This window comes from Stylophora pistillata, chromosome 14 (genome assembly GCF_964205215.1).
Source record: "Stylophora pistillata chromosome 14, jaStyPist1.2, whole genome shotgun sequence".
Classification (NCBI taxonomy): Eukaryota; Metazoa; Cnidaria; class Anthozoa; order Scleractinia; family Pocilloporidae; genus Stylophora; species Stylophora pistillata.
This window is the reverse complement of record NC_142532.1, coordinates 20,791,665-20,815,411: the sequence shown is the minus strand read 5'-3', so window position 1 is coordinate 20,815,411 and position 23,747 is coordinate 20,791,665. Positions and strand designations below refer to the sequence as shown.

The window sequence follows — 23,747 nt, the reverse complement described above, 5'->3', positions numbered from 1 at the left end:
CAGTTTTCACACATCGCAAATTTCCTTCCGTAGAATTTTTAATTTTTTTTCTGACTATTCCTTTCTACGTTATTATCATATTGGAACAATAAAAAAAAAGGGGTCACCGGACTTGTTTTCATGCAATAGCTTTGGTTTACAGACGTTTACTGCTAAGAAAATCATTAAACAGCCGTCAAAGACAGCCTCCCGAACTCATCTTAAAAATCCTACACATGACCTCTGGCCATATCATATTATTTTCCTTGAAGTTTCAAAGTCTTCTTCCACTTCAGGTATATTATCCTTAACTTGAGTTCTTCTTTTTTCGCCGTCGCAAGATTTCATATCGGTTGAATATTTCTTTTAAATGTGAAGTGAAGCAACCTTTATTTCTCCGAAAATCGTCTTCGTTATCTTAGTTTCTATCTCCTGCATTCACAATGGCCGCTCAACACATTAAATACAAGCTCTTAGGTAAACTTCTCACATAAGTAGAAAAAAATACTCGCGCCCCCATCTTTGTTTTAAATTTTCGTCTTTTAATCTCGCGCTTCTTTCGCACGTTTCTCTCGCGCGTGACGCTAGAGTGATCTGTTCCCCGCGCGAGGAAACTGGTACGAGCCACCTTAAGCTCATGAGAATTAAGGAACTGATCATATGGAAATGTCATAGGAAATGGAAAGAGAACAGTATAGAGAGTACACATACTGATGTTTTGGTGTGAAGGATCAACTATTCTATTTTTCAAAACAGTCACACCGCCATAACCACTGAAGATGTCGGTTTTCTATCTTCAGTAAAAAGATCTGAACAAGATTTCATGTCATATACACACTGATAAGAGTGTACACGATAAACGCCACATCTCGCAGTTGACGGCAAACGTGGATTGAAAGTTCTGTGGTCGCTAAAATCTCTTTTATATGTACCATGTATTTTAACACACTATAACTTAAAAACTGCTTCACAAATTGTATAGAAAAGACTTTGTCGGACGGTTGATTCTTTTGACAGAGGTTTGGTTGTATCATCCAGGGAGGTAGCCATTTGACAAGGCCTCTGAAAAAAACCCGACCCCATTTGTTCTTAATACTTAGAGTACATATGAACCCTTGGTCGGTCGATAAGGTTTTAGTCATATAAAGATATAGTCTGATAAAGTTTTTTTTCAATTAATATCTGACCATATCTGTGCCTGACCTCAGGGTTAAAAGTTTTTATGTCACAAATCAAATGTAATCCTTGGAATGTAAATAAAACTCAGTTAACCACCATTGTTTAACCGTTGGGATATAACCTTCGTCCTCAGTTGTCAACGATTGAAGCAGAACAAATCTGGTTCGAGAAACCCAAAGTAAAATGTTTGCACGGGCATATCGCTCTCCGAATCAAACGAGTGGGCAAAGTTTCCCTATCCTGAGTACAGTTTCATGTTTTCCGCGCTTACTGTTTTGTTCATCCCTGCGCATGTACACAGTTTAATTTTTCCCGCGCTCACCACCATTTCAAAGTTTCCTGGCACTAGACAAATCAATAGCTGTATTAGTTCACAGTAATCCTATCATTCCCCCGCTTGTGCCGTAGTAACACGCGCACGATTTCCCGCCGTTTTGCTTCACCAATCATTCAACTCACTAACAACCTTCTTACTTTAATACGCGTGCTCATTTGAATTGACTACCGTAACAGGAAATCACCCGTCAGGAATAAATTGTCTTCGCAAGGATCAAAGAAACCAACGTACTGGGGAACTCAGAGTCGTAACGCTTTATATTTTGTTGATGTGTTATCTGTAGCAGCAGAGTTAGAAATAGAGACCGAGACACAAAACACTCTTAATAACCGTTGAACTATTTTTACTTTTGCTTTTAATTTGTCTTCCAAAAAATATATATACATATATTTTCTTCTCACTCGCAAAGAGTCATTGCTGTAAAACTGTCAAATATTTCGGGGCCAAGTTCGCTAACTGAATCAACCCAGAAATATTCGAGCCATTGTGAATAATTCGCTGGGAAAAACTTTTAAGTTATTAAATAAGATACTGCTTAGAAGCTATCAAATGGATGGTTACACTGAGATTTCATCCAGAAAATTACGAATTTGAACCACGTTGTAACTAAGAACCACGTAAGGTTACTACTTGCTAGGTGTCATCATTAGACACAAATTGCCAGTTGACTCAAGCACTGATAGTTTGCCGTTTGAGGTTTACAAAAATCTGCTGCTATTCTTGCAAAATATTATCATAGGGAAGCAAAAATTTCCCATACATTTCGAATTAAGATCATTCTTCGTCATTGAAAAATGAGGTCATCACTAAATGCACCCACAAGTCTGAAATCGTCATTGGTCAGCACACAGTACATTCTTTGAGGACAAGGACGTGACAAGGGGCGGGGACGGGGAATTGATGCTAACAAAAGGTACTCCCGACCGGTGGGGGGTGGGAAGTAGCTGGTAGGGCTGGTTGCCGCTGTTGACAAAGATAAAGAGAAAATAGGAAACAGCTTAGCGGAATTAAACTACATAACAATATTCGGTTTCGTTTTCTAGACGGGAAAAGTTATCTTAAACGTAATGGAAGCTAAAATATATTAGCTAGGCAAGATGGCAAAATAAGAAAAGAGAAAGGGTAAACGAGAAAAAATCGGGGATGGTAAAGGATTGAGAAGATTACTACAGATTAAGAATGACTTTAAGAGAGAACACGAAAGTGTTTTTAACTAGTTTTCGAGCATTGGCAGAACTTAGGCCCGCTTTAACTGATTACTATAGCTAATGTTTAGTTCTTAACCGAGCAGGAGGTCTGTATGGGAGAATCTTGACCGAGGTCGCCAGTACAGACCGAACGCAGTGAGGTCTGTACCAGCGACCGAGGTCAAGATTCTCCCATACAGACCCACCTGGCTCGGTTAATAAGATGTTTATTATATAGCTGTGTCTTATATGCCAATTTTTTATATTATTTGTACCTTTTTTTTCTAGACCGGTCTAGATGGGAAAATCTAGACCGCTTTCAATATTGATTTCAGCCAATCAAGTTCGTGAATTCGGTAGTTCCCAGTCCTTGTGAGACATAGCCATATATTAATCAACGATACTACACAAGAAAAACGTCTATTAAGATATATTTATTATCCAACTGTGCTTCGTAAAGTACAAGTAACGCGCAAGACAAGTACAAACATCACGCGATATCTGTACTCCAGAAATCTCCGCGAAATTCGCCCGAAAATAACAAAATACGGCACAACTTGTTGAAAAATACTCAGCGATACTACCCAAAAAACGTCTAATAAAATATATTTATTTAACTTCTATACGCCTGCCGTTAGTTTTAAATGAATTTAAAGCGGTCTTCTATCTTTCAATTTGAAACGTAAAACTCCTGCAGTATTTTTCTGTTTTGAAAGTTTAAGAATGAAAAATTCATCTCCAACTAAGTAACGTGCTTAAATTTAGTATAAAATAACTGGGATGTTTGGAGCGCGCTTATAGGTCGTTGAGTGTGCCTGAAGAGAGAGTATATATATATACAGCCACAATATAAGAAACAATTCATAGATTGATAGCGATGAATTCTCCAAAATTATGCCTACCCTCGGCTGTAACTAGTGATTGCATAAGTATCATACGAACTGGCTACCCCCCTCGCGTCTAGATGAAGTTACGTAAACACAGAAAAGTTCTTTCTGTATTAAATGTTGCCATGGTAAATAGAGTGTGTTATTTAATTGTAACGGACGGAAATTTCAGAATCACTGGCCATGGGTGTACATCTCCAAGTTGGTGTCAATATGATCAAAAGGAATGTATTTGCATAGTATCATGTCAAGTTTGTGGGAAACGTTTACTGGTTCTTCACTCCTTGCCAATCAATCTAACTTTTTAAGAAACTCTGGAATGATTTCCTCATACAATTTTAAAAACCTAGCCTAAATAAATGGAAACTCTAGAGGGGTTGACTTGAAACCTAAACGTTTCATATTACTAATCTAGGCGTAAGCAAAGCATTATCATTTTTCTCTGACTTTTCATCTTGGTGTTTTCTTTTTCTAGGGGAGTAAAAGAAAGGGGTAATTAGCAATGAATTTTCCACACCTGCTAGTAAACATGCAACGTTTCTTTTATAAATAAAGCCTCGAGCTTTGTTTAACCAACCCCCAACCTGACTGGAAACGTATCACGCACGGAATGGCGTCGATATTGCGGTGAAAATCATTCGCCTTGTGAGTCCACAATTGCAACATTTTGACCATCATGATGACGTATATCTTTGTCACTAGGAGTACAAACCACGCTAAAGCACTGTCGATTTGTGAATCTCATTGTTTATAGCCGCTCTCACTGAAAAGATCAGGAAATGATATATGGAACCTTTGATTATAATCCATGGTCTTGCGACCTTTTCTGAAATTCTCAGTAGGAGTTTAGGGCAAACAAGTAAGCAAAGGAAAAGGGCAGATGTGAAATCATAGTGAAGTCTAAATTGTAAGTGTTATCGTTTGTTCACCTAACAGACGTATTGTCAAGGTTTCTGTACATCGGTCTTCGTAATGCAGCCAGACACCCATTGGCAAAAAAACATTTCCATTGCAGGAAGACTAACTTCTTTTAATTAAGGCTTGGCGTTCATGATCATTTGTTTTGTCTGCTATCATTTTCTAAGGGATAATAAAGCCAAGGAATACTGGCATTATATTCATCACCTTGATGGTCATCTCACCTGCCGAGTCTTGGTGCAGCGAGGTCCAAAAGCTATTCCCTTATAGATATACGTCTGATTCTGAACAGCGTGAAAACCCTGCCATAACAAATATATATATATATACATTTAAGAATTGTTTCATGCTTAGCGTACGTCTATCGAGTAATGGATGCACGCGGGGAGTTTGGAGAGCACGAGAGAAGCGTAAGAGTTGCTCCAGGCGCAGCTCGATACACGCACGCTAAGCATGAAACAATTCTTAATTGTAACATAGCGTGCGCGCTAGTACTATCTAATTCCTATTGCGTCAACATATACAAAATCTTTATGTACGCACGGCCGTGCTCAATAAAATGACGTGTGCAGTTTCAAATTAGCTGCAAAATTTCTGTCGTGTGAGTTCCTTAAGTTAAAGTTTCGGAAAGCAATAAAAGTAAATCGAAGACCGACCAAACTTTTCTTTGGCTTTCGACCTTCCCGCAAGTAATCAAGCCAACAAGCACTGTACGAAAGCGAAACACAACAGGCCCGTTTCCCGAATTTATCGGAACAGGAGCTGGAGAATATTTTAGCTGAAAGACATTCAGCAAGAACTAAGAAGACTAAAAATTGGTCTGTGGCGACTTTTAAATGTAAACGTCTCTGTTGATGAGGTTTTTTTTGGTTACATTTGTTAATTCTACCCAAACCCATTTAATTATAAAATCAACAAAACAATCGGAGACGCCAACATTTTCGGGCAACTTTCATTTCAAAAAACATTACAAAAACGTCATTCAGCTCCCAAATTGTTTTCGTATGTTATAAAAGAATTGTTTCATGCTTTTAGCTGTGCGTCTATCGAGTTATGGATGCACTTGGGAAGTTTGGAGAGCACTCAAGAAGCTAGAGTTGCTCTCGGCTGCGCCTCGAGTAACTCTTACGCTTCTCTCATGCTCTCCAAACTCCCCGCGTGCATCCATAACTCGATAGACGCACAGCTAAAAGCATGAAACAATTCTTTTATAACATACGAAAACAATTTGGGCGCTGAATGACGTTTTTGTAATGTTTTTTGAAATGAAAGTTGCCCGAAAATGTTGACGTCTCCGATTGTTTTGTTGATTTTATAATTAAATGGTTTTGGGTAGAATTAACAAATGTAACCAAAATAAAAGTCATCAACAGAGACTTTTACCTTTAAACGCCGCCACAGACCAATTTGTAGTCTTCTTAGTTCTTGCTGAATGTCTTTCAGCCAAGATTTTTTCAAGCTCCTGTTCCGATAAATTCGGGAAACGGGTCTGTTGTGTTTCGTTTTCGTAGTGCTTGTCGGCTTGATTACTTGCGTAAAGGTCGAAAGCCAAAGAGAAGTTTAGTTGGTCTTCGATTTACTATTATTGCTTTCCAAAACTTTAACTTAAGGAACTCACACGACGGAAATTTTGCACCTATTTTGAAACTACACACGTCATTTTATTGAGCACGGCCGTGCGTACATAAAGATTTTGTTCATGTTGACGCAATAGGAATTAGATAGGACTAGCGCGCGCGCTATGTTATAAATATATTTGAATCATTTAGACATTAGAATTATAGGAAAGCAGCTTCGTGTTAGACTTAGAGATGAGGAGAGAGCAAAATATACGGAACATATTCACAAGTCACATAATTTCCATCTTGAACGTGTGACTCGTTTTATCGAATTCTATACCTTTTGGAGTAAAATGGGAATTCAAACGGCTCCCATCATTTGGCCCAACTGTCTGATTCTGAACAGCATGAAAACCTTGCCATAAAATATTCAAAGATATTTCCAATTTAATTTTAAATGTAAGACAAAAAAGCTGACAAAATCCATGGTAAAAAGATTAAGGATAGCAGAAAGTAACCATGATTGTTTTGGCCAAAAACTCAATTGCACAGGTCTGAAATGCGGAATTTTTTTCTCTTATAGAACTTTAAAAACCTCGCCTCAAAAAATGGAAACTCTAGAGGGGTTGACTTGAAACCTAAACGTTTCATAATACTGAGATCTAGGCGTAAGCAAAGTATCATCATTTTTTCTCTGACTTTTCATCTTGGTGTTTCCTCTTTCTAGGGGAGTAAAAGAGAGGGGTAATTAGCAATGAATTTTCAGCACCTGCTAGTAAACATGCAACGTTTCTTTCATGAATAAAGCCTCGAGCTTTGTTTAACCAACCCCCAACCTGAAACGCAACGTATCACGCACGGAATGGCGTCGATATTGCGGTGAAAATCATTCGCCTTGTGAGTTCACAACATTTTGACCATTTTGATGACGAATATCTTTGTCGATAAGAGTACAAACCACGCTAAAAGGTCTAGAAATGATACAGTATGAAGCCTTTGATTATAATTCATGGTCTTGCGACCTTTTCTGACATTTTAAGTAGGAGTTTAGGGAAAACAAGTAGGCAAACGAAAAGGGCAGATGTGATATCATAGTGAAGAGTATATAAATTGTAAGTGTTATCGTTTGTTTACCTAACAAACGTGTTGTCAATGTTTCTGTACATTGTCTTTACAATGCAGCCAGACACCCACTGGCTAAAAACTTTTCCATTGCATGAAGACTAGTTACTTTTAATTAAGGCTTGGTGGTCATGATTATCAGTTGTTTTGTCTGCTATCATTTTCTAAGGGAAAATAAACCCAAGGAATACTGGCATTATATTCATCACCTTGATGGTCATCTCACCTGCCGAGTCTTGGTGCAGCGAGGTCCAAAAGTTATTCCCTTATAGATACATATATATATATATATATTTGAATCATCTAGACATGAGGTTCGAGAAACACAAAGCTGGCAAATTGGGAAAATTAAAGGTAAGTAAATCTTTCTTTATTATTTTCAAAATAAATAGTTATTCAAAGGATGCGATTTAATTAATTTTCATCATTTGTTGTCAGTTTCCCAGCATAAGGAACCACAAGATGAATTCGGTTTCGGACAAAATTTCGGAACTGGATGAAAATGATGATGCACAGCAACATATATTCCAACATAACAAATTTTTGATTATTCACCGAGAAAAGATGTAATTTTTTTCTCGTGTACAACTTTTCGGTTCTAGAGCAATTTTTCTTCGACACGATAAAGGAATTTGCGATTTAGGTTTCTTATGATGTGGGTCATCTAACTAAAACAACATGCAAAAAAATACGATATTGATTCAGAATTTTCCGGAAAGGATTTGTACGCTATTTATAGAAACAATTTGATGGTTTTTTTTTTTTTGAGAAATAAGATGGAAAATGACTCGTCATCAAATTCTTAAGCAACAATGTAATGATTCGAATCTAATGTTGATTTATGAATCCGAAAAGTTAGTTTGCCAACTTTAAACATACTCTGACATGAGAGCCAACGTAACAAGTTGCGTGAAACTTAAAAGACTCTCAGATTAATTCTTTTTAGCTTATTTGCCGTACAACTCAAATTGCAAGACTCGCAAAAAAATTATAGGAAGTCAGCTTCGTGTTAGACTCAGAGATGAGGAGAGAGCAAAATATACGGAACATATTCACAAGTCACGTAATTTCCATCTTGAACGTGCGACTCGTTTTATCTAATTCTACACATTCTGGAGTAAAATGGGAATTCAAACGGCTACCATCTTTTGGCCCAACTGTTTGACTCCGAACAGCATGAAAATCTTGCCATAAAAAATTCAAAGATATTTCCAATTTAGTTTTATGTGTAAGACAAAAAAGCTGACAAAATCCATGGTTTAAAGTACTACTGAAACGTAATTTTCGTATCCGAGATTTTTGCAATATAATAGAGCTTGAACGTTATTTGCAAACGCTGTGTACTTTTTTTGGGCCAACGCATACCGGAAAGTACATTTTTAAGCATTCGAAGTTGACCGGCTGAGATCAAAATTGGCGGCCATCTTGGCGCGGCCAAAACAGCCCTGTGACGTCACTGGTTGTGTACTTCTGTGAAAGAAGGGTAAAAGCATGGAGCGTGGCTTGCATGTTGGGAGGCCGAAAAAGAGGATTTCGGGCAAAATGCCATCTTCGTCTTATTCATCGGCGGCCACATCGGCATCTTGGCTATTTGCGAGAGGCTCGCCTGGATAGGGAGCAAAATTCCCAACTGATACCGAGAACGAATCTCTACCAGTCTATCTAGTTAATCGGCAACTGACGAGATCCACAAGCTTAGGATCGAAACCGCGGTCTTGCCTGACCATCTACAGAAAATTTCGAAAGACATTATAACGGCAGATGGGCTACTAAACGCGCCGGGCCAAAGCAATGCCATTCAGAGAATGAAGAAAACATGGAAGCCTCATACGACGCCGCCACTGAAGATGATCTAATCGGCAAGTCTGAGGATAACGAACAAATCCCTCTGTACCAAATGCCTGGCAGAACATGCCCAGAATCCCTACAATATAGGGCGAGGGCCAAAATAAGAGCAGACGAGGATTTAAAAAATGAGATAAAGCAAATCCTTAACAACGCGGAGCAAGAAACAGTAAAGGCGATCATGTGCTTCTATGAACGTGAAATCGTTCGTTTTAACACCGAAATAAAGAAAAGAAAACGAGCCAAAACGGCTGGAACACTGAACACTAAGAACTGTAGTACGATCGAATCAGCGCGCGTGGCGCCAGCTGAAAGCAATCCAGACAACTTAACGATCGAGACAGTAAAAAAAATTACTGTACATCTACAAGGGCGAACGATTCGAAAAAGACGCAATCCCTGATGTGCGTACTCAGTGCCACACATAAAGCAAATTCTCATGAAAAACTGGCATTTAATAGAAACACAACCACTACTGAGCGAACTATACAAAAATCCGCCGCTCGTATCTTACAAAAGAGGGCGGTCGCTCAAAGACATACTCGTGAGGGCTAAACTTTGAGTAGGCTACTCTAAACACACGCTTGGGAGTCGTGTAGGCCTGTCAACCCCATTTTACGCCACCATCTTCCTCTTCGCTACTGGAGACAACTTCGCTTCGTTCAGAAGAAGATTCACTTGACAAAACTTCAATGTCTGCCATCTCCTTCGCCCCCGAATACAAACAAACAGTGAGTGAAATAAACCACGCTATCGGAGTGAACACAACCAGTGACGTCATCAATCCATTTCGCTCGGTACCAGGGCCCGGACATGGTTTTGTGTAAAATTTTTGATTTGAACGGTTAAAAAAGATATCTTTCGCTTCTTTTTGGCCAAAGCAAATTATCTCATGATGATCAGCATATTCAAAACTACAGGTTAGAGCAAATATTTCAGATACGAAAATTTCGTTTCAGTAGCACTTTAAGGATAGCAGAAAGTAACCATGATTGTTTTGGCCAAAAACTCAATTGCAAAGCAACGGTTAGGAAATAACTAAAAGACACAGTTTCTTTACTTCTCTCCTCTTTTATCCTACGGCAGATCCACAGGTCTGAAATGCGGAATAAACTATTAATCGATAGGAAACTGATTCAGATTAAAAAAAGTCGATTAAATTATCGAAATTCGAGAGTCTATTCAAGAAAGCGAAAGGCGCGTCAGAAAGGTGAGGCGAGAATCTCTTTATTTGCTGCAAAAGACCTTTCCCTTTAATTTCACGCGCATCTTTAACGTGATAGCGCTTTCTCGCGTGTTTTCCGCTTTCTTCTCTCGCCTTACAGAGCGTTTCTGATGAATTTTATCAAAGCAACGTATATGAGCACGATCCTTCACAGTAAAGCACTATTTGAGCAATAGTGAAAATCAGACCTGAAAAAAATTTCAGGCCTGTACGGGATTCGAACCACTGACCTCTGCGATACTAGTGCAGCGCTCTACCAATTGAGCTAACAAGCCAACTGGGAGCAGGCCATCAAATTAATTCGACATAAACCCGTAGATGATAAATCAAACAACAGTAAATCACTATTGCTCAAATAGTGCTTTACTGTGAAGGATCGTGCTCATATACGTCTCATAACCGCAGTTCACACATATGTTTCATATGTTTGTTGTTGTTTGATTTATCATCTACGGGTTTATGTCGAATTAATTTGATGGCCTGCTCCCAGTTGGCTTGTTAGCTCAATTGGTAGAGCGCTGCACTAGTATCGCAGAGGTCAGTGGTTCGAATCCCGTACAGGCCTGAAATTTTTTTCAGGTCTGATTTTCACTATTGCTCAAATAGTGCTTTACTGTGAAGGATCGTGCTCATATACGTCTCATAACCGCAGTTCACACATATGTTTTATCAAAGCAAGTTATTTGAGATGGAAACGAATTTAGAGGATGGTTATGCAATCAGATTTTTGGGGATATTTTACTGGTTGTCTAAATCTTGAAAAACTAATATTGTGTGTTTGAAATATTAACGATGTATCTAAGATCGCAACGGTTCTGAACCCTTGGCACGAAAACAAGATAAGTTATACGATAGACAATAATCAATACCGTTACTACGGGCAGGGTTGCCAGCCTTACTGATATTAACATATTTTTGTCAATTCAGGCCATCTTTGCTGCAGTTCTGAAGAGAATGGTCCTTCCAAAACTCTCCTACATAGCAGTGATAGTCTTTGTGTGTAGTGTGATTTCCAATGCTTACGCACAACAATGCAGCGTGGGCGAAGTCTCGAAACTTGGAATGATGCTGCAACGTCACATCTTCAAGAGGATCACGGGAGCTTCTCTGGGGGATGTGTGTTACCATGAGTGTACCGCTGACGTCAGATGTCAAAGTTTCAATTACGTTTTCACTCAAAACACTTGTGAATTAAATAACCGCACCAAGGAGGCCAGACCCGACGATTACGTTCCAAACGCGGAGCGGTATTACTTCAAACGAGAATTGAACAGAGGTAAGTCAAGATCCAAATATAAATTCTCCCCTTTGTCTGCCGTAAGTTTTTGACAATTTTACCTCGTGGAATTTTTCATTTTTAAACAGTTGAAACCTCATTCATTTCTAAGGGACAAGTCATCATATGTGGGGGTGGGAAGGGTGGTGGCCAACAGAGTATAAGGGTAGGAGGACAATAGGAGACTGACTTTCAATTAACTGCCAATTACGGGGAGAGGGGCATTAGAATCTTACAGAGCGTTCCTTCCTTTTTAAAATCTGTCTATTTACTGAAGTTAAATTCATCAACTTGTATCGGTGTGCCGCTGTGAATTGAACTAAGCAATCACAGTGGAGTATTTGCGTCATGAGGAGAAGGGTAACCCAGGCGACCACATGACCTGAGGAAGACAAGCAGAATGGAGTCTGACGGTCGCCACCCATATTGGTGGAGAACAGATCGAGAGAAAAAGCCAAAAAAGTAGAAATCTTATCGCTTTTTACCAGTATGAATAATCACAGCCTTTACGAGCCAAAATAACATGAAAATCAACACCTAATGATACAATAGCCACATGAGGTATTTTTACAATACATGAGTATTTTCTTGTTTAGTCTCTCTCGGTTCTACGAATGGCACAATAATACAATAGCCACATGACATATTTTTACAGTACACATCTATTTTCTTGTTTAGTCCCTCTCGCTTCTATTCCTGAGCTGCCTGCGGAGACTTGCCAAGAAATCAAATTGAGCGAAGGAGGACAAGCGGTCAGCGGCAAATATTGGTTTTCTTCGATTGTACCCGCGAAGACTGTTCTGGCTCCTTGTGACATGAAAACCGAAGGTGACTGAAATTATGAATAGTTTCGTATAATCGGTACAAAGCAAAACCATATAGCAATCCCGGCTTACTCTCAAGATTCGATCTAAAATTGCCTTAATGGCCGATTAGAATAGACCCCAATTCAATTCAATTCAATTCAATTTATTTATTTGTTAGCAATACAATATTATCACAGTCCTAGGTGACCCGCAATTAGCAAGCTATTCTAGGCGGGCCACCCTTCTAAAACAAGTGCTGTCTCTGCTAATGATCACATACCGATACAATTAAACAAAGATAATCATTAAATAAAAATACAATTGTTAAATAAAAATACAATTGTTAAATAAAATAAAATAAAATTAAGTCCGTTGAATAATTAAATAATCAATTGCAAAGTTATCAAGATATATAATACAATTGAAACAAGACTTAAACGAAGAGTTACTTTATCAAGAGATATTTACAAATTTCTGAGCAGCGTATATCAACATTCATCTCCTCATTTTCCAAAAGTTTTAACAGGCGATTTTTAAGTTCACGCTTAAACGGGGTTCTGTTTTTAATACGAAGTTCTTTTGGGATGCTATTCCACAATCTTACACCTATTCTAGCAAAAGAAAATAAAAGTTGGTTGGTTCTAGACGCTTTAACGTATAGATTAGCCGTTGCTGAGAATCTTGTGAAATGGTGATGAACCTGCTCGGAGTGGAGAAAGAGCATAGAAATATTAGACGGGGCACGGTGATTATCAATGTCATGCATCAAAGAGGAAACCAAATGAGAATAGAGCATAGTTATTGGTAAGATTCTGGAGTTAACAAATAGCGGGGCACTATGAGTTTTGCTATCCGCAAAATACATTAGTCGTAGAGCACGTTTTTGTAAAATGAGAACCTTATTTAAATGAGTGTTAGCAGCTTGTCCCCAGGCAATAAGACCATAAGAGATATAGGGTTCAATTAAGGAGCGGTAGATGTTAAGAAGTGTGGCAAATGGGACAAGATGTCTTAACCTGGCAATTATACCAATTCCTTTACTAACTTTAGATGAGATATAATCAATATGATACTTCCAAGAGAGGTTATTATCTATCAGAATTCCTAGATATTTCACAAAAGTTTTTTGTTCTAGAGATACACTTTTTTTAAGATCGTTATTATAAATTTTCAAGTGAACTATATAGTCCAATTTGCGTTGGTAAGGATGGAAAATAACAAAGTTAGATTTACTAGATTTACTCCCCACACCATGTTATCTTCAATTTAGTTTACAGCGAGACGCTTGAGCCAATCACAGTCATTTTCGATCAATTGCTGTGGCAAATCCATGAAAAACTCCTAATTTAGCGGATATACTCTTTTTCTTTTAAACTATCTCGTTTTTCAGACGTGGACGAATGTAATTCAACAATTCCCGTCTGTGACGTCAACGCCAAGTGCATGAAGGGGAATGGGGAAGGGGAAGGGCAAAATCTGTCTCCCTGAAGAGATCGTACACTGAATATTAAGCTTTTCGCTTCCGCTGGAAGTCATGAAGCAAACAATTGCTGTGACAAATCCATGAAAGACTCATGATTTGGTGGATACCCTCTTTTTCTTTTAAACTTACCACAATATTTCTCGTTTTTCAGACGTGGATGAATGTAATTCAACAATTCCCTTGTGTGACGTCAACGCCGAGTGCGTGAACACCATCGGTTCTCACAGTTGTTCGTGCAAAGCGGGTTTTACTGGAAACGGAAAAAAATGTATCGGTAAGTTTAAACAATGACTCTCACCATTGCCTGAAGAAATTCATTTCAAAACAAAGCATCAATCCCGGCTCATCCTGGAGACTCGATCTAAAATTGCTTGAATGGCCTCGACATATCTCCTACGACGTACCCCAGGGATCAGTACTTGGTCCACCATCTTTCTGATGTATACGTCGCCTACAGAAGACATTGTTACTGAACATGGCCTAAACTGTATGATATATACTGATGATTCCCAACTTTACGTAAAGATAAACTCCTCTGACAGAATAATGGGCATGGAAAGATTGAACTCATGTGTTAATGCAATCATGGAGTGGGCCAAGAAAAACAGATTGCAGTGCAACCTTTCAAAAACAGAAATCATTCATTTCCCTTCACGCTTCTCAAAAAATCCTCCTTTCTGTAATATCAATATTGGAGTAAGACTTTATTTATTGAGGATAGCACGTGATAGTGCACAAACACTAATAAACTTGTGGTCCTCTTAATTACAATAAATATATAAATACAATAGAATCATTAATATATTGAAAAAAAAAAAAAAAAAAAAAAAAAAAAATGGAGATGACATCATTAAATTATCCAATACTGTCCGAGACCTGGGCGTCATGCTTGACTCTGTGATGAACTTACGCTCGCAGATAAATTCCATCTGTAAATCGTCGTCTTTAGCAATCAGAAATATTGGTCGCGTTCGTAAATACCTCTCGACGCAGCAAAATGAAAGATTGATACACGCCTTCATCTCATCGAGACTTGATTACTGTAATAGCCTATTGTACGGTCTATTGTACATTCGCTCCGACGAAGGGCTAACGCTCGAAACGTCAGCTTTTGTAATCGTTACGGTGTCTAATTTACCATTTCAACTTTGTTGATATATCCAAATTATATTGTACGGTCTACCGATTTGTGACATCGAAAAACTCCAACGGATCCAAAACACAGCTGCCCGCTTGTTAGTTGGTGCTAAATCAAGAGACAGTATAGCACCTATACTTATGAAACTTCATTGGCTCCCGGTCACAAAACGAATTCAATTCAAGATACTGTTGATAACATACAAAGCACTAAATGACATGGCTCCAACCTATCTTGTTGAACTTCTTAGTCGATGTACTCCAGCACGAAGACTCCGTTCATCAAATATCAATCTACTTGAGGTCCCAACAATTCGAACTAAAACGTATGGGCAAAGAGCATTCTCCTAAGCTGCACCGTATTTGTGGAATCAACTACCTGAATGCATAAAGTACGCTGAATCTGTTGACTCCTTTAAACGCTTATTGAAAACCTATCTTTTCAAAAATTAAGCCACCAGATTTTTTAATATCGCACGTTGTCAAATATATGTATAACACGTAATACTTCGTTAGTTTAGATAGAGTAGCGATAATTGCATGTATAGGATTTTTATTGAAATTTTGTTAATTGCAATTGTAAAGCGCATAGAGTTCAATTTTAATGCGCTATATAAGAACTTCTTATTAAATTATTAAATGAAATTAGAATAGTCCCCCACACCATTTCATCTTCAATTAAGTGTACAGCGAGACGCTCTCGCCAACAACAGTCATTTTCGATCGACTGTGAATTCTGGCCATAACATTCTTATCCGTTCTTTCAGATGTCGACGAATGTACCAAGGAATCACATGACTGTGACGCCAACGCCTACTGCAACAATACCATTGGTTCTTATAGATGCACGTGCAATCCCTGGTACCAAGGAAACGGAACAAGCTGCTATTTTCGTGAGTTTTAAAACTAACATTTAGACACGAGCGAACCAAGCAGTCTCCTTAACTCTACTTCGGTCATTATTTCTCACCTGGGGGGAGTGGGGAGGAGGGGCGGAGGATTTTGGTGGAATCGCATGATTTTCCACAGATTAAAAGGAGGAATCAGCCCTAATGGACAGGCACTAAGAGGAGAGGTGAGGACCATGAAAAAATAGAGAAAAAAAATTAGCAAAGCAGAAGGATCGATTTTTTTAGCTTTGTTTCTTGTTCAGACACGATATAACATGATAAAATAATCAAATTTTCTTATGTGTTCACAAGAACAAGTGTTCAGTTTAATGGGACTGCCTCTTCCCCTAATGTTTCTTTTTTGGCAGCCTTTTGGACGCCTCCATCTACAGACTTTTGAACATCATCTTCCTCTGACTCTCGGATTTTCCCCTCTGCTAACTCTCGGATAGTCTCCTCGTCCAATTCATCGGCAATGTACTCGTCCGAGCTTGGCTATTTAGGTTTTTTTCGTTTAAAATGATTACCATTGCATGAATGTTCCGAGCAATGCTTGTATTAAAAAGGCTTTTTCCTCGCAACCAAAGGAGAGGGCAGAGATGAAGACCCTTAAACAATTTTCCGCATTGATGGTTGCGATGCTTGTAAAACTATTTTCATTTTTGATTATGTCAAACATCTCTGCAGCTAGCTCTAACTCTTGAGGTGAGTTTTTGGAGAGGTAGGTATGCCCTCTGGGTTGTTGTCAGCTTATTTGAGACTTCCTGAAATTCTGCTTGCAGTGCCTTTACTCGTTCTTGAACTTCGTGAAAATATTTCAGCTCGTCACTCAGCAAAGGGTTTTGGAATATGGTCTTCTCTTTAGAGGAGGTGTTGCTCGTAGTCGATCAAAATAACAAATCTGCTATGAATTTCAAGGTGTCAATTAAAGTGGCCAAGCAAGACTCACATCACACTTGACAATTAGTTCACTAGTTGCAAGGCTCCGTTGATCTCGACTCGGCCAATATGGTGGCGAAGAAAGCGAAATCGGTTACAGAAGAAGAGGAGAATGAAACGCTTTAGGTTTAGGGATCTTTTTAAAGAAAAGGGAAGCCAGGGTGATTTTTCCTTGCCAACTTGAGTCCAAGCTTGTGCTTATTTGTTTTTATCTTTGAAGTCTTTACACTCCTTGTCATATAAGACTCGATAGTTGCGATCAACCATGAAACACTTTTTATCATAGACTACAGCGACGACCTCCGCCAACTTGTTCAAAGGCTCAGACATTTTTATCAAAGACTACAGCGACGACATCCGCCATTTTGTTCAAAGGCTCAGACGTGGGCAAAAGTTGCGCGAGTGCTATAATTATCCAGACATAGCAAATTGTAGTACATTTCCTTGTGCTTCTGCGGCATTTCCTTTTCCCTTAGGATAAGCGTTCGTAAGCACAACATAAGCACAAGAAAATGAAAATTTTTTTTATCCCGGTTGAGCTTGCGCTCTCGCTTGTATTTATGCTTGCTTCGAGGCCGTTTTCACGGTGTGATAAGGGGTGTTATACTTGTGTGATAAGAGGTGTTATACTTGCGTTTGTGTTTGCGTCGCTAGTGAAACCAGGCTTTTCGAGCGCCAAGATGGCGGATGCAACATGACGCAAAAAATTTCAGGGAGGGAAAAGCTGACCTTTTCTCTCTTTTTTGTTCATTTGTATAGGTGGCCTGAATAGTTCCGTTATTCTTACCAGCCTCGACTACAAAAACTACACAGAAAAGCTGCTTTCTTATCTAGAGCCAGTCCTCCTTAGCTCAAAGCGGAGCAGGTTTGTGAGGTGTTGGCACGCTAAGACAGATGGCTGGGCGGCATCAACATTCCACACCAACTGCGATGGGAGGGGACCCACAGTGACAATCATCAAAGCTAATAACTCCATCTTTGGTGGCTACAGTGACGTATCATGGAGCAGTAAGTACATCTTAGCCATTACGTTTTTTTCGGTGCAGCGTTTTAAAGATTTAGAAAGGTAAGGAAATAACGTTGTAGTAAATGGATCAAGCTTGGTTTCTATAACAGAAAAAAATGTCTCTGAAGCACGTTCCTTGAAATTCTTCCACCAGGACAGTGAGGTGTCTTGGTAACCAGGCACTGAGTGTGCAAGTTTCATAATGAACAGATATATATCTTTTTTTTGTTGACTGTAGCATTTGTTAAATTTAGGATCTAAATATGTTCTTTATCTTAACTGCATCTTGAATGTCGCAGAACCAAAACCAAGTTAATTGGTGGGACCGTCAAAACAAAGGACAAGAAAAAAAGATGCCCAAGGCGCGAGAAAAACGCGATATACCAAGTCACGATTGGTTTAAGATTTTTCTCTCACTGGTTAAAAGCGATACCAAGAGCTTTCTCGACCAATCATTGAGCAGCGTTGTGCAACAGGAGTCCCTAATTTGTTTTGTTTGTAAGGCTATGGTATTTGTAGTCGAAATGCTTTTAAAGTTTTCCAGTCAGCTCTAAAGGCACATAGCATGTGTTTTAACTTGTCTACAGTAATTTCTAGGCCCTTAGATTGAGTTTTATTCCTTCAAGGACCAAATGGATGAAACAGGTGCAATGTGGTTATGCAGCTTAAAATATACAATGAGGGTTATTACTAAACACCGCGAAGGCTCCGACTGAACTTCATTAATATTAGAAAAATATTGACAACCGCACTCATGCACTGCACAAAAAACACCGCGCTTGCAAGCAACTCGTTTAGTTTGTCATTTCCTTTCACTTTATTTCATTTTAATCATCATTTTAGGTACCTGTGGTTGGTCTTACGCCACCAAAGCCTTTTTATTCTCATTTAACAACGCCAAAGAATACAATCCTGTAAAACTGACACAATACCGATACCAGCAACACGCTATATACAGATGTTCCTCCCACGGACCCCGTTTTGGTTGGGGACATGACATTTACGTATCAAATGATGCAGGGAAAAACCAACAATCTTATACCAAATGTGGCGGGACGTACTCCAACCCCTCTGGCTACTCGACTGGAAACTGCGCATTTTTTACAGGAGCATATCATTTTACTCCATCTGACATCGAGGTTTTCTTCGAAATAGGTGAATTATTGTACAGAGACACTTTAAACCCCTGTTGTAAATATACGATGACTAAATACATACATTCTAATCCATGGCAAAGTTCAGCGATTCTAAGAGCGCATGGGCTGAGCCAAATACAGCAGCAAAATACTACTCAGGTCATTGTGGCAACAGCAGCAAACAAATTGTATCGCAGTTCCGGGGTATCAAAACGTATCAACCAAATCTGGGAAGAAATTGATCTACACGCATGTTTTGCCATTAAATTTGAGCAAATGAATCGGGTCGAATCCGGCTAAATTCGGTACTTTTTCTCTTTTCGTTTCTCCATTTTACATAAATGTAGGAATCTGTGTTTTCGTGGAGTTTTCTTGCTATATTTACAGAATAAACTCACGGAGAAATATTGAGTTTAAATGTGATCAAATCGTGAGCACCTTACACTGTGAATAAGAAGATCTGGGGCTCGATTAATCTTAGAGAACTCCGACGGTCGTGAAAAAAGGAATGGCATCTTTCTTGATTCTATGATGTTTGTAATTGTAGTTCACATTCGAGTTTTGTTCACGAACACAGGTGGTCTTGGTACATCTAATATTCTTGGAAGCCTGGATCCCAACATGTACTTGGGAAAGCTGATTTCGTTTTTAGACCCAGTTCTTCCAAGTATATCCCGTACCGACTTTGCGAGGTGTTGGCACGCTAAGACAGACGGCTGGGCGGCATCGACATTCCACAGCAACTGCGATGGGAGGGGACCCACAGTGACAATCATCAAAGTGAACAATTATATCTTTGGTGGATATACTGACGTGTCCTGGGGCGGAGGTAGGTATAGTAAATTTGTTAAGAAGAGACAAAACGATTTTATCGGATTAATCATTCTTACCCTCCGGATTTGAGGGGAGGGAAGCAGGGAAAGGGGAGGGTGCTCGATGGAATTTTGAACGATTCTCCTTTATTATGGGCTCCAAGCCTTTACCATTTCCTTATCGTGTTTTTGCCATCAGGATGTCTTCACACAGATATCGTCCATGGATATGATTGCTAGTCGATACACGTGCATCTAAAAACGTGTAGTAATGACAACAGTAGGATCAAAGGGTTCTTTTGCTTCAAGTCTCAAATTTTAACTCGCTTTTCTTCAGAGTAACCACTCAACCGCGCGGTCTTGGAATTCATGTTTTTTATCCGATATAATATTTTCTAAGCCTGATTTACATGACTGAGTTTTCTGTCAGTTCTCGGATACATTTCTACAATTCTATATCGAGAAATAGCTCAATGACTTAAATCTGTGCGTGCATCTGAAGAAAGTAACAGATAACTTTGGGTAATTCTACACTTCACCACTTTGAAAATGATTTTGATTTAAAAGTTTGGGCCTGGGTACGAAAATATAAATTTTAAAACAAATTTCACCAGGAGGCCATTAATCATTTTAGGTTCCTGTGGTTGGTCATACGCCACCAAGGCCTTTTTATTCTCATTTTACAACGCCAAAGGATACAATCCTGTGAAGCTTACACAATACAGATACCAGCAACACGCTATATACAGATGTTCCTCCTACGGACCCAGTTTTGGTTGGGGAAATGACATCTACGTATCAAATGATGCAGGGAACAATCAACAATCTTATACCAAATGTGGCGGGACGTACTCCAACCCCTCTGGCTACTCGACTGGAAACTGCGCATTTTTTACAGGAGCAAATCAATTTACTCCATCTGACATAGAGGTTTTCTTCGAAATAGGTGAATTATTGTACAGAGACACTTAAACCCCTGTCGTAAATATACGATGACTAAAGACATACATTCTAATCCATGGCAAAGTTCAGCGATTCTAAGAGCGCATGCGCTGAGCCAAATACAGCAGCAAAATACTACTCAGGTCATTGTGGCAACAGCAGCAAACAAATTGTATCGCAGTTCCGGGTATCAAAACGTATCAACCAAATCTGAGAAGAAATTGATCTACACTCATGTTTTGCCATTAAATTTGAGCAAATGAATCGGGTCGAATCCGGCTAAATTCGGTACTTTTTCTCTTTTCGTCTCTCTGTCTTGCATAAAATTAGTAATCTGTGCTTTCGTGGAGTTATCTTGTTGTATTTACAGAATAAACTCACGGGGAAATATTGAGTTTAAATCTGATTACATGGTGAGAACCTCATATTGTGAATAAGAAGATCTGGGACTCAATTAATCGTAGAAAACTCCGACGGTCGTGAAAAAAGGAATAACATCTTTCTTGATTCTATACACCACTTTCATAAATGGCTGCCGGATGGATATCCTTTTGTTTAAATTCAAATTAGCCTCACTAGCCTCGCTTGAGAGAATGTATTCTTTTGAATTTTGAACTGGAGAACGAGGCCAGAAAGGCTAATTTAAATTTAAACAAAAGAATATTAATCCGGCAGCCATTTATGAAAGTGGTCAATGATATCAATAATTGTAGTTCACATTCGAGTTTTGATCACGAACATAGGTGGCCTTGGTACATCTTATATTCTTGGAAGCCTGGATCCAAACATGTACTTGGGAAAGCTGATTTCGTTTTTAGACCCAGTTCTTCCCAGTATATCCCGTACTGACTTTGCAAGGTGTTGGCACGCTAAGACTGACGGCTGGGCTGCATCCACATTCCACAGCAACTGCGATGGGAGGAGACCAACAGTGACAATCATCAAAGTGAACGACTACATCTTTGGTGGATATTCTGACGTGTCTTGGGGCGGAGGTAGGTATAGCAAACTTTTTAAGAAGGATGAGATCATCCCATCAGATCAGTCCTGGTTCCCTTGGGAGTTTGAGAGAGTGGAGGCGGTGCTCGATGAATTTTTGAACGATGCTCCTCTGCTATGAGCTTCAAGCCTTTATCATTTTATTCTCGAGTTTTGGTTTTTTCACACATATATCATCAACTGAAATGTTTGCCACTTGATACACCTGCAAAACAACATAACATCTTAAAACATAAAGCAATCGGCAACAATACTGAGACTCAAAAGTTTCAAAAAGTTATACCCACTTTTCTTTAGAGTAACCCCTCAAATCTTCTATAATTCTTACACGTGCCCGTTTCTACACCCAAACTCGTAGAATCTCTTCTTCCCTTTCGTAAACCTCTAGCTTGAGAAAAAACTACTCGTCTTGGCCACGATAAAAAGTGATTCCTCCCCCCTTTTATGGGGTTCATGTTTTCTTCGAACTTCTGAACGCACGACTACATTGTTCTTCTATTTCAGCTGGTTCTTGTGCAGGTTGTTCTTACGACAGTAAAGCATTCATCTTCTCTCTATATAACGTCAAAGGATACAATCCCGTGAAGCTGACACAATACCAAAACCAGCACTGCGCCGTGTACAGATGTTCCTCTTACGGACCCATTTTTGGTGCTGGATGTGATATTTTGATATACAATAATGCTAACCGTAATCAATACTCTTATACCGAATGCGGCATGACGTACTCCAACCCTCCGGGCTATTCGACGAGTGAACAATGTGGATTTTTCACAGGAGGTCGCCGTTTTACTCCATCTGACATTGAGGTCTTCTTTGAAATAGGTAAATTAATGCACGAAAACACTTAACAGCCTATCGTTAATGTACGAAAAATGAATACATAAGCTTAAATCCACGACAATATTCAGCGATACTAACAGTGCATGCGCTGAAATACTATTCAGATTATTGTGGCAACAGTGGCGATAGAATTATTTCTCACTGTATATCAACTAAATAAGGGAAGAAGTTGCATGTTTTGCCATTAAATTTGAATAAATGAGTCTCATCAAATCCGGCTGAATTCGGTACATTTTCGCTTTTCTTTTCTCCGTTTTAAATACAATTGCGAATCGTCACATGGTGAGCACCTCACGCTGTGAGTAAGAAGATCTGGGGCTCGATTCTTCTCGGTAAACTCCCACGGCGGTGAAAGAAAGAATAACATCTTTCTTTATTCTATGACGTCTGTAATTATAGTTCACATTCAAGCTTTGTTCACGAACACAGGTGGCCTTGGTACATCTAATATTCTTGGAAGTCTGGACCCCAACAAATACTTGGGAAAGCTGATTTCATATTTAGACCCAGTTCTTCTCAGTGCATCCCGTACGGACTTTTTGAGGTGTTGGCATGCTAACACAGACGGCTGGGCCGCATCGACATTCCACAGCAACTGCGATGGGAGGGGACCCACAGTGACAATCATCAAAGTGAACGACTACATCTTTGGTGGATATACTGACGTGTCTTGGGGCGGAGGTAGGTATATCAAACTATTTTAGAAGGATGAGATGATTCCATCAAATCAATCCTGGTTCTTTTGGGAGTTTGAGAGAGTGGAGGCGGTGCTCGATGAATTTTTGAACGATGCTCCTCTGCTATGAGCTTCAAGCCTTTATCATTTTATTCTCGAGTTTTGGTTTTTTCACACATATATCATCAACTGAAATGTTTGCCACTTGATACACCTGCAAAACAACATAACATCTTAAAACATAAAGCAATCGGCAACAATACTGAGACTCAAAAGTTTCAAAAAGTTATACCCACTTTTCTTTAGAGTAACCCCTCAATTAAATCTTCTATAATTCTTACACGTGCCCGTTTCTACACCCAAACTCGTAGAATCTCTTCTTCCCTTTCGTAAACCTCTAGCTTGAGAAAAAACTACTCGTCTTGGCCACGATAAAAAGTGATTCCTCCCCCCTTTTATGGGGTTCATGTTTTCTTCGAACTTCTGAACGCACGACTACATTGTTCTTCTATTTCAGCTGGTTCTTGTGCAGGTTGTTCTTACGACAGTAAAGCATTCATCTTC

At 39.1% G+C, this 23,747-nt stretch overlaps 1 protein-coding gene across 1 annotated transcript; it reads left to right on the top strand.

The window, feature by feature from the left end:
- The first annotated feature begins 7,477 nt into the window (after positions 1-7,477).
- LOC148717035 (uncharacterized) lies at positions 7,478-23,211 on the top strand. The gene is made up of 12 exons (XM_088744672.1): positions 7,478-7,522; positions 11,166-11,514; positions 12,193-12,342; positions 13,955-14,077; positions 15,708-15,833; positions 17,529-17,777; positions 18,619-18,930; positions 19,489-19,740; positions 20,358-20,669; positions 21,409-21,654; positions 22,169-22,489; positions 22,937-23,211. The coding sequence occupies exons 1-12, from the start codon at positions 7,478-7,480 to the stop codon at positions 23,209-23,211; spliced, it is 2,760 nt and encodes a 919-aa protein (XP_088600798.1).
- The last annotated feature ends 536 nt before the right edge of the window (positions 23,212-23,747 follow it).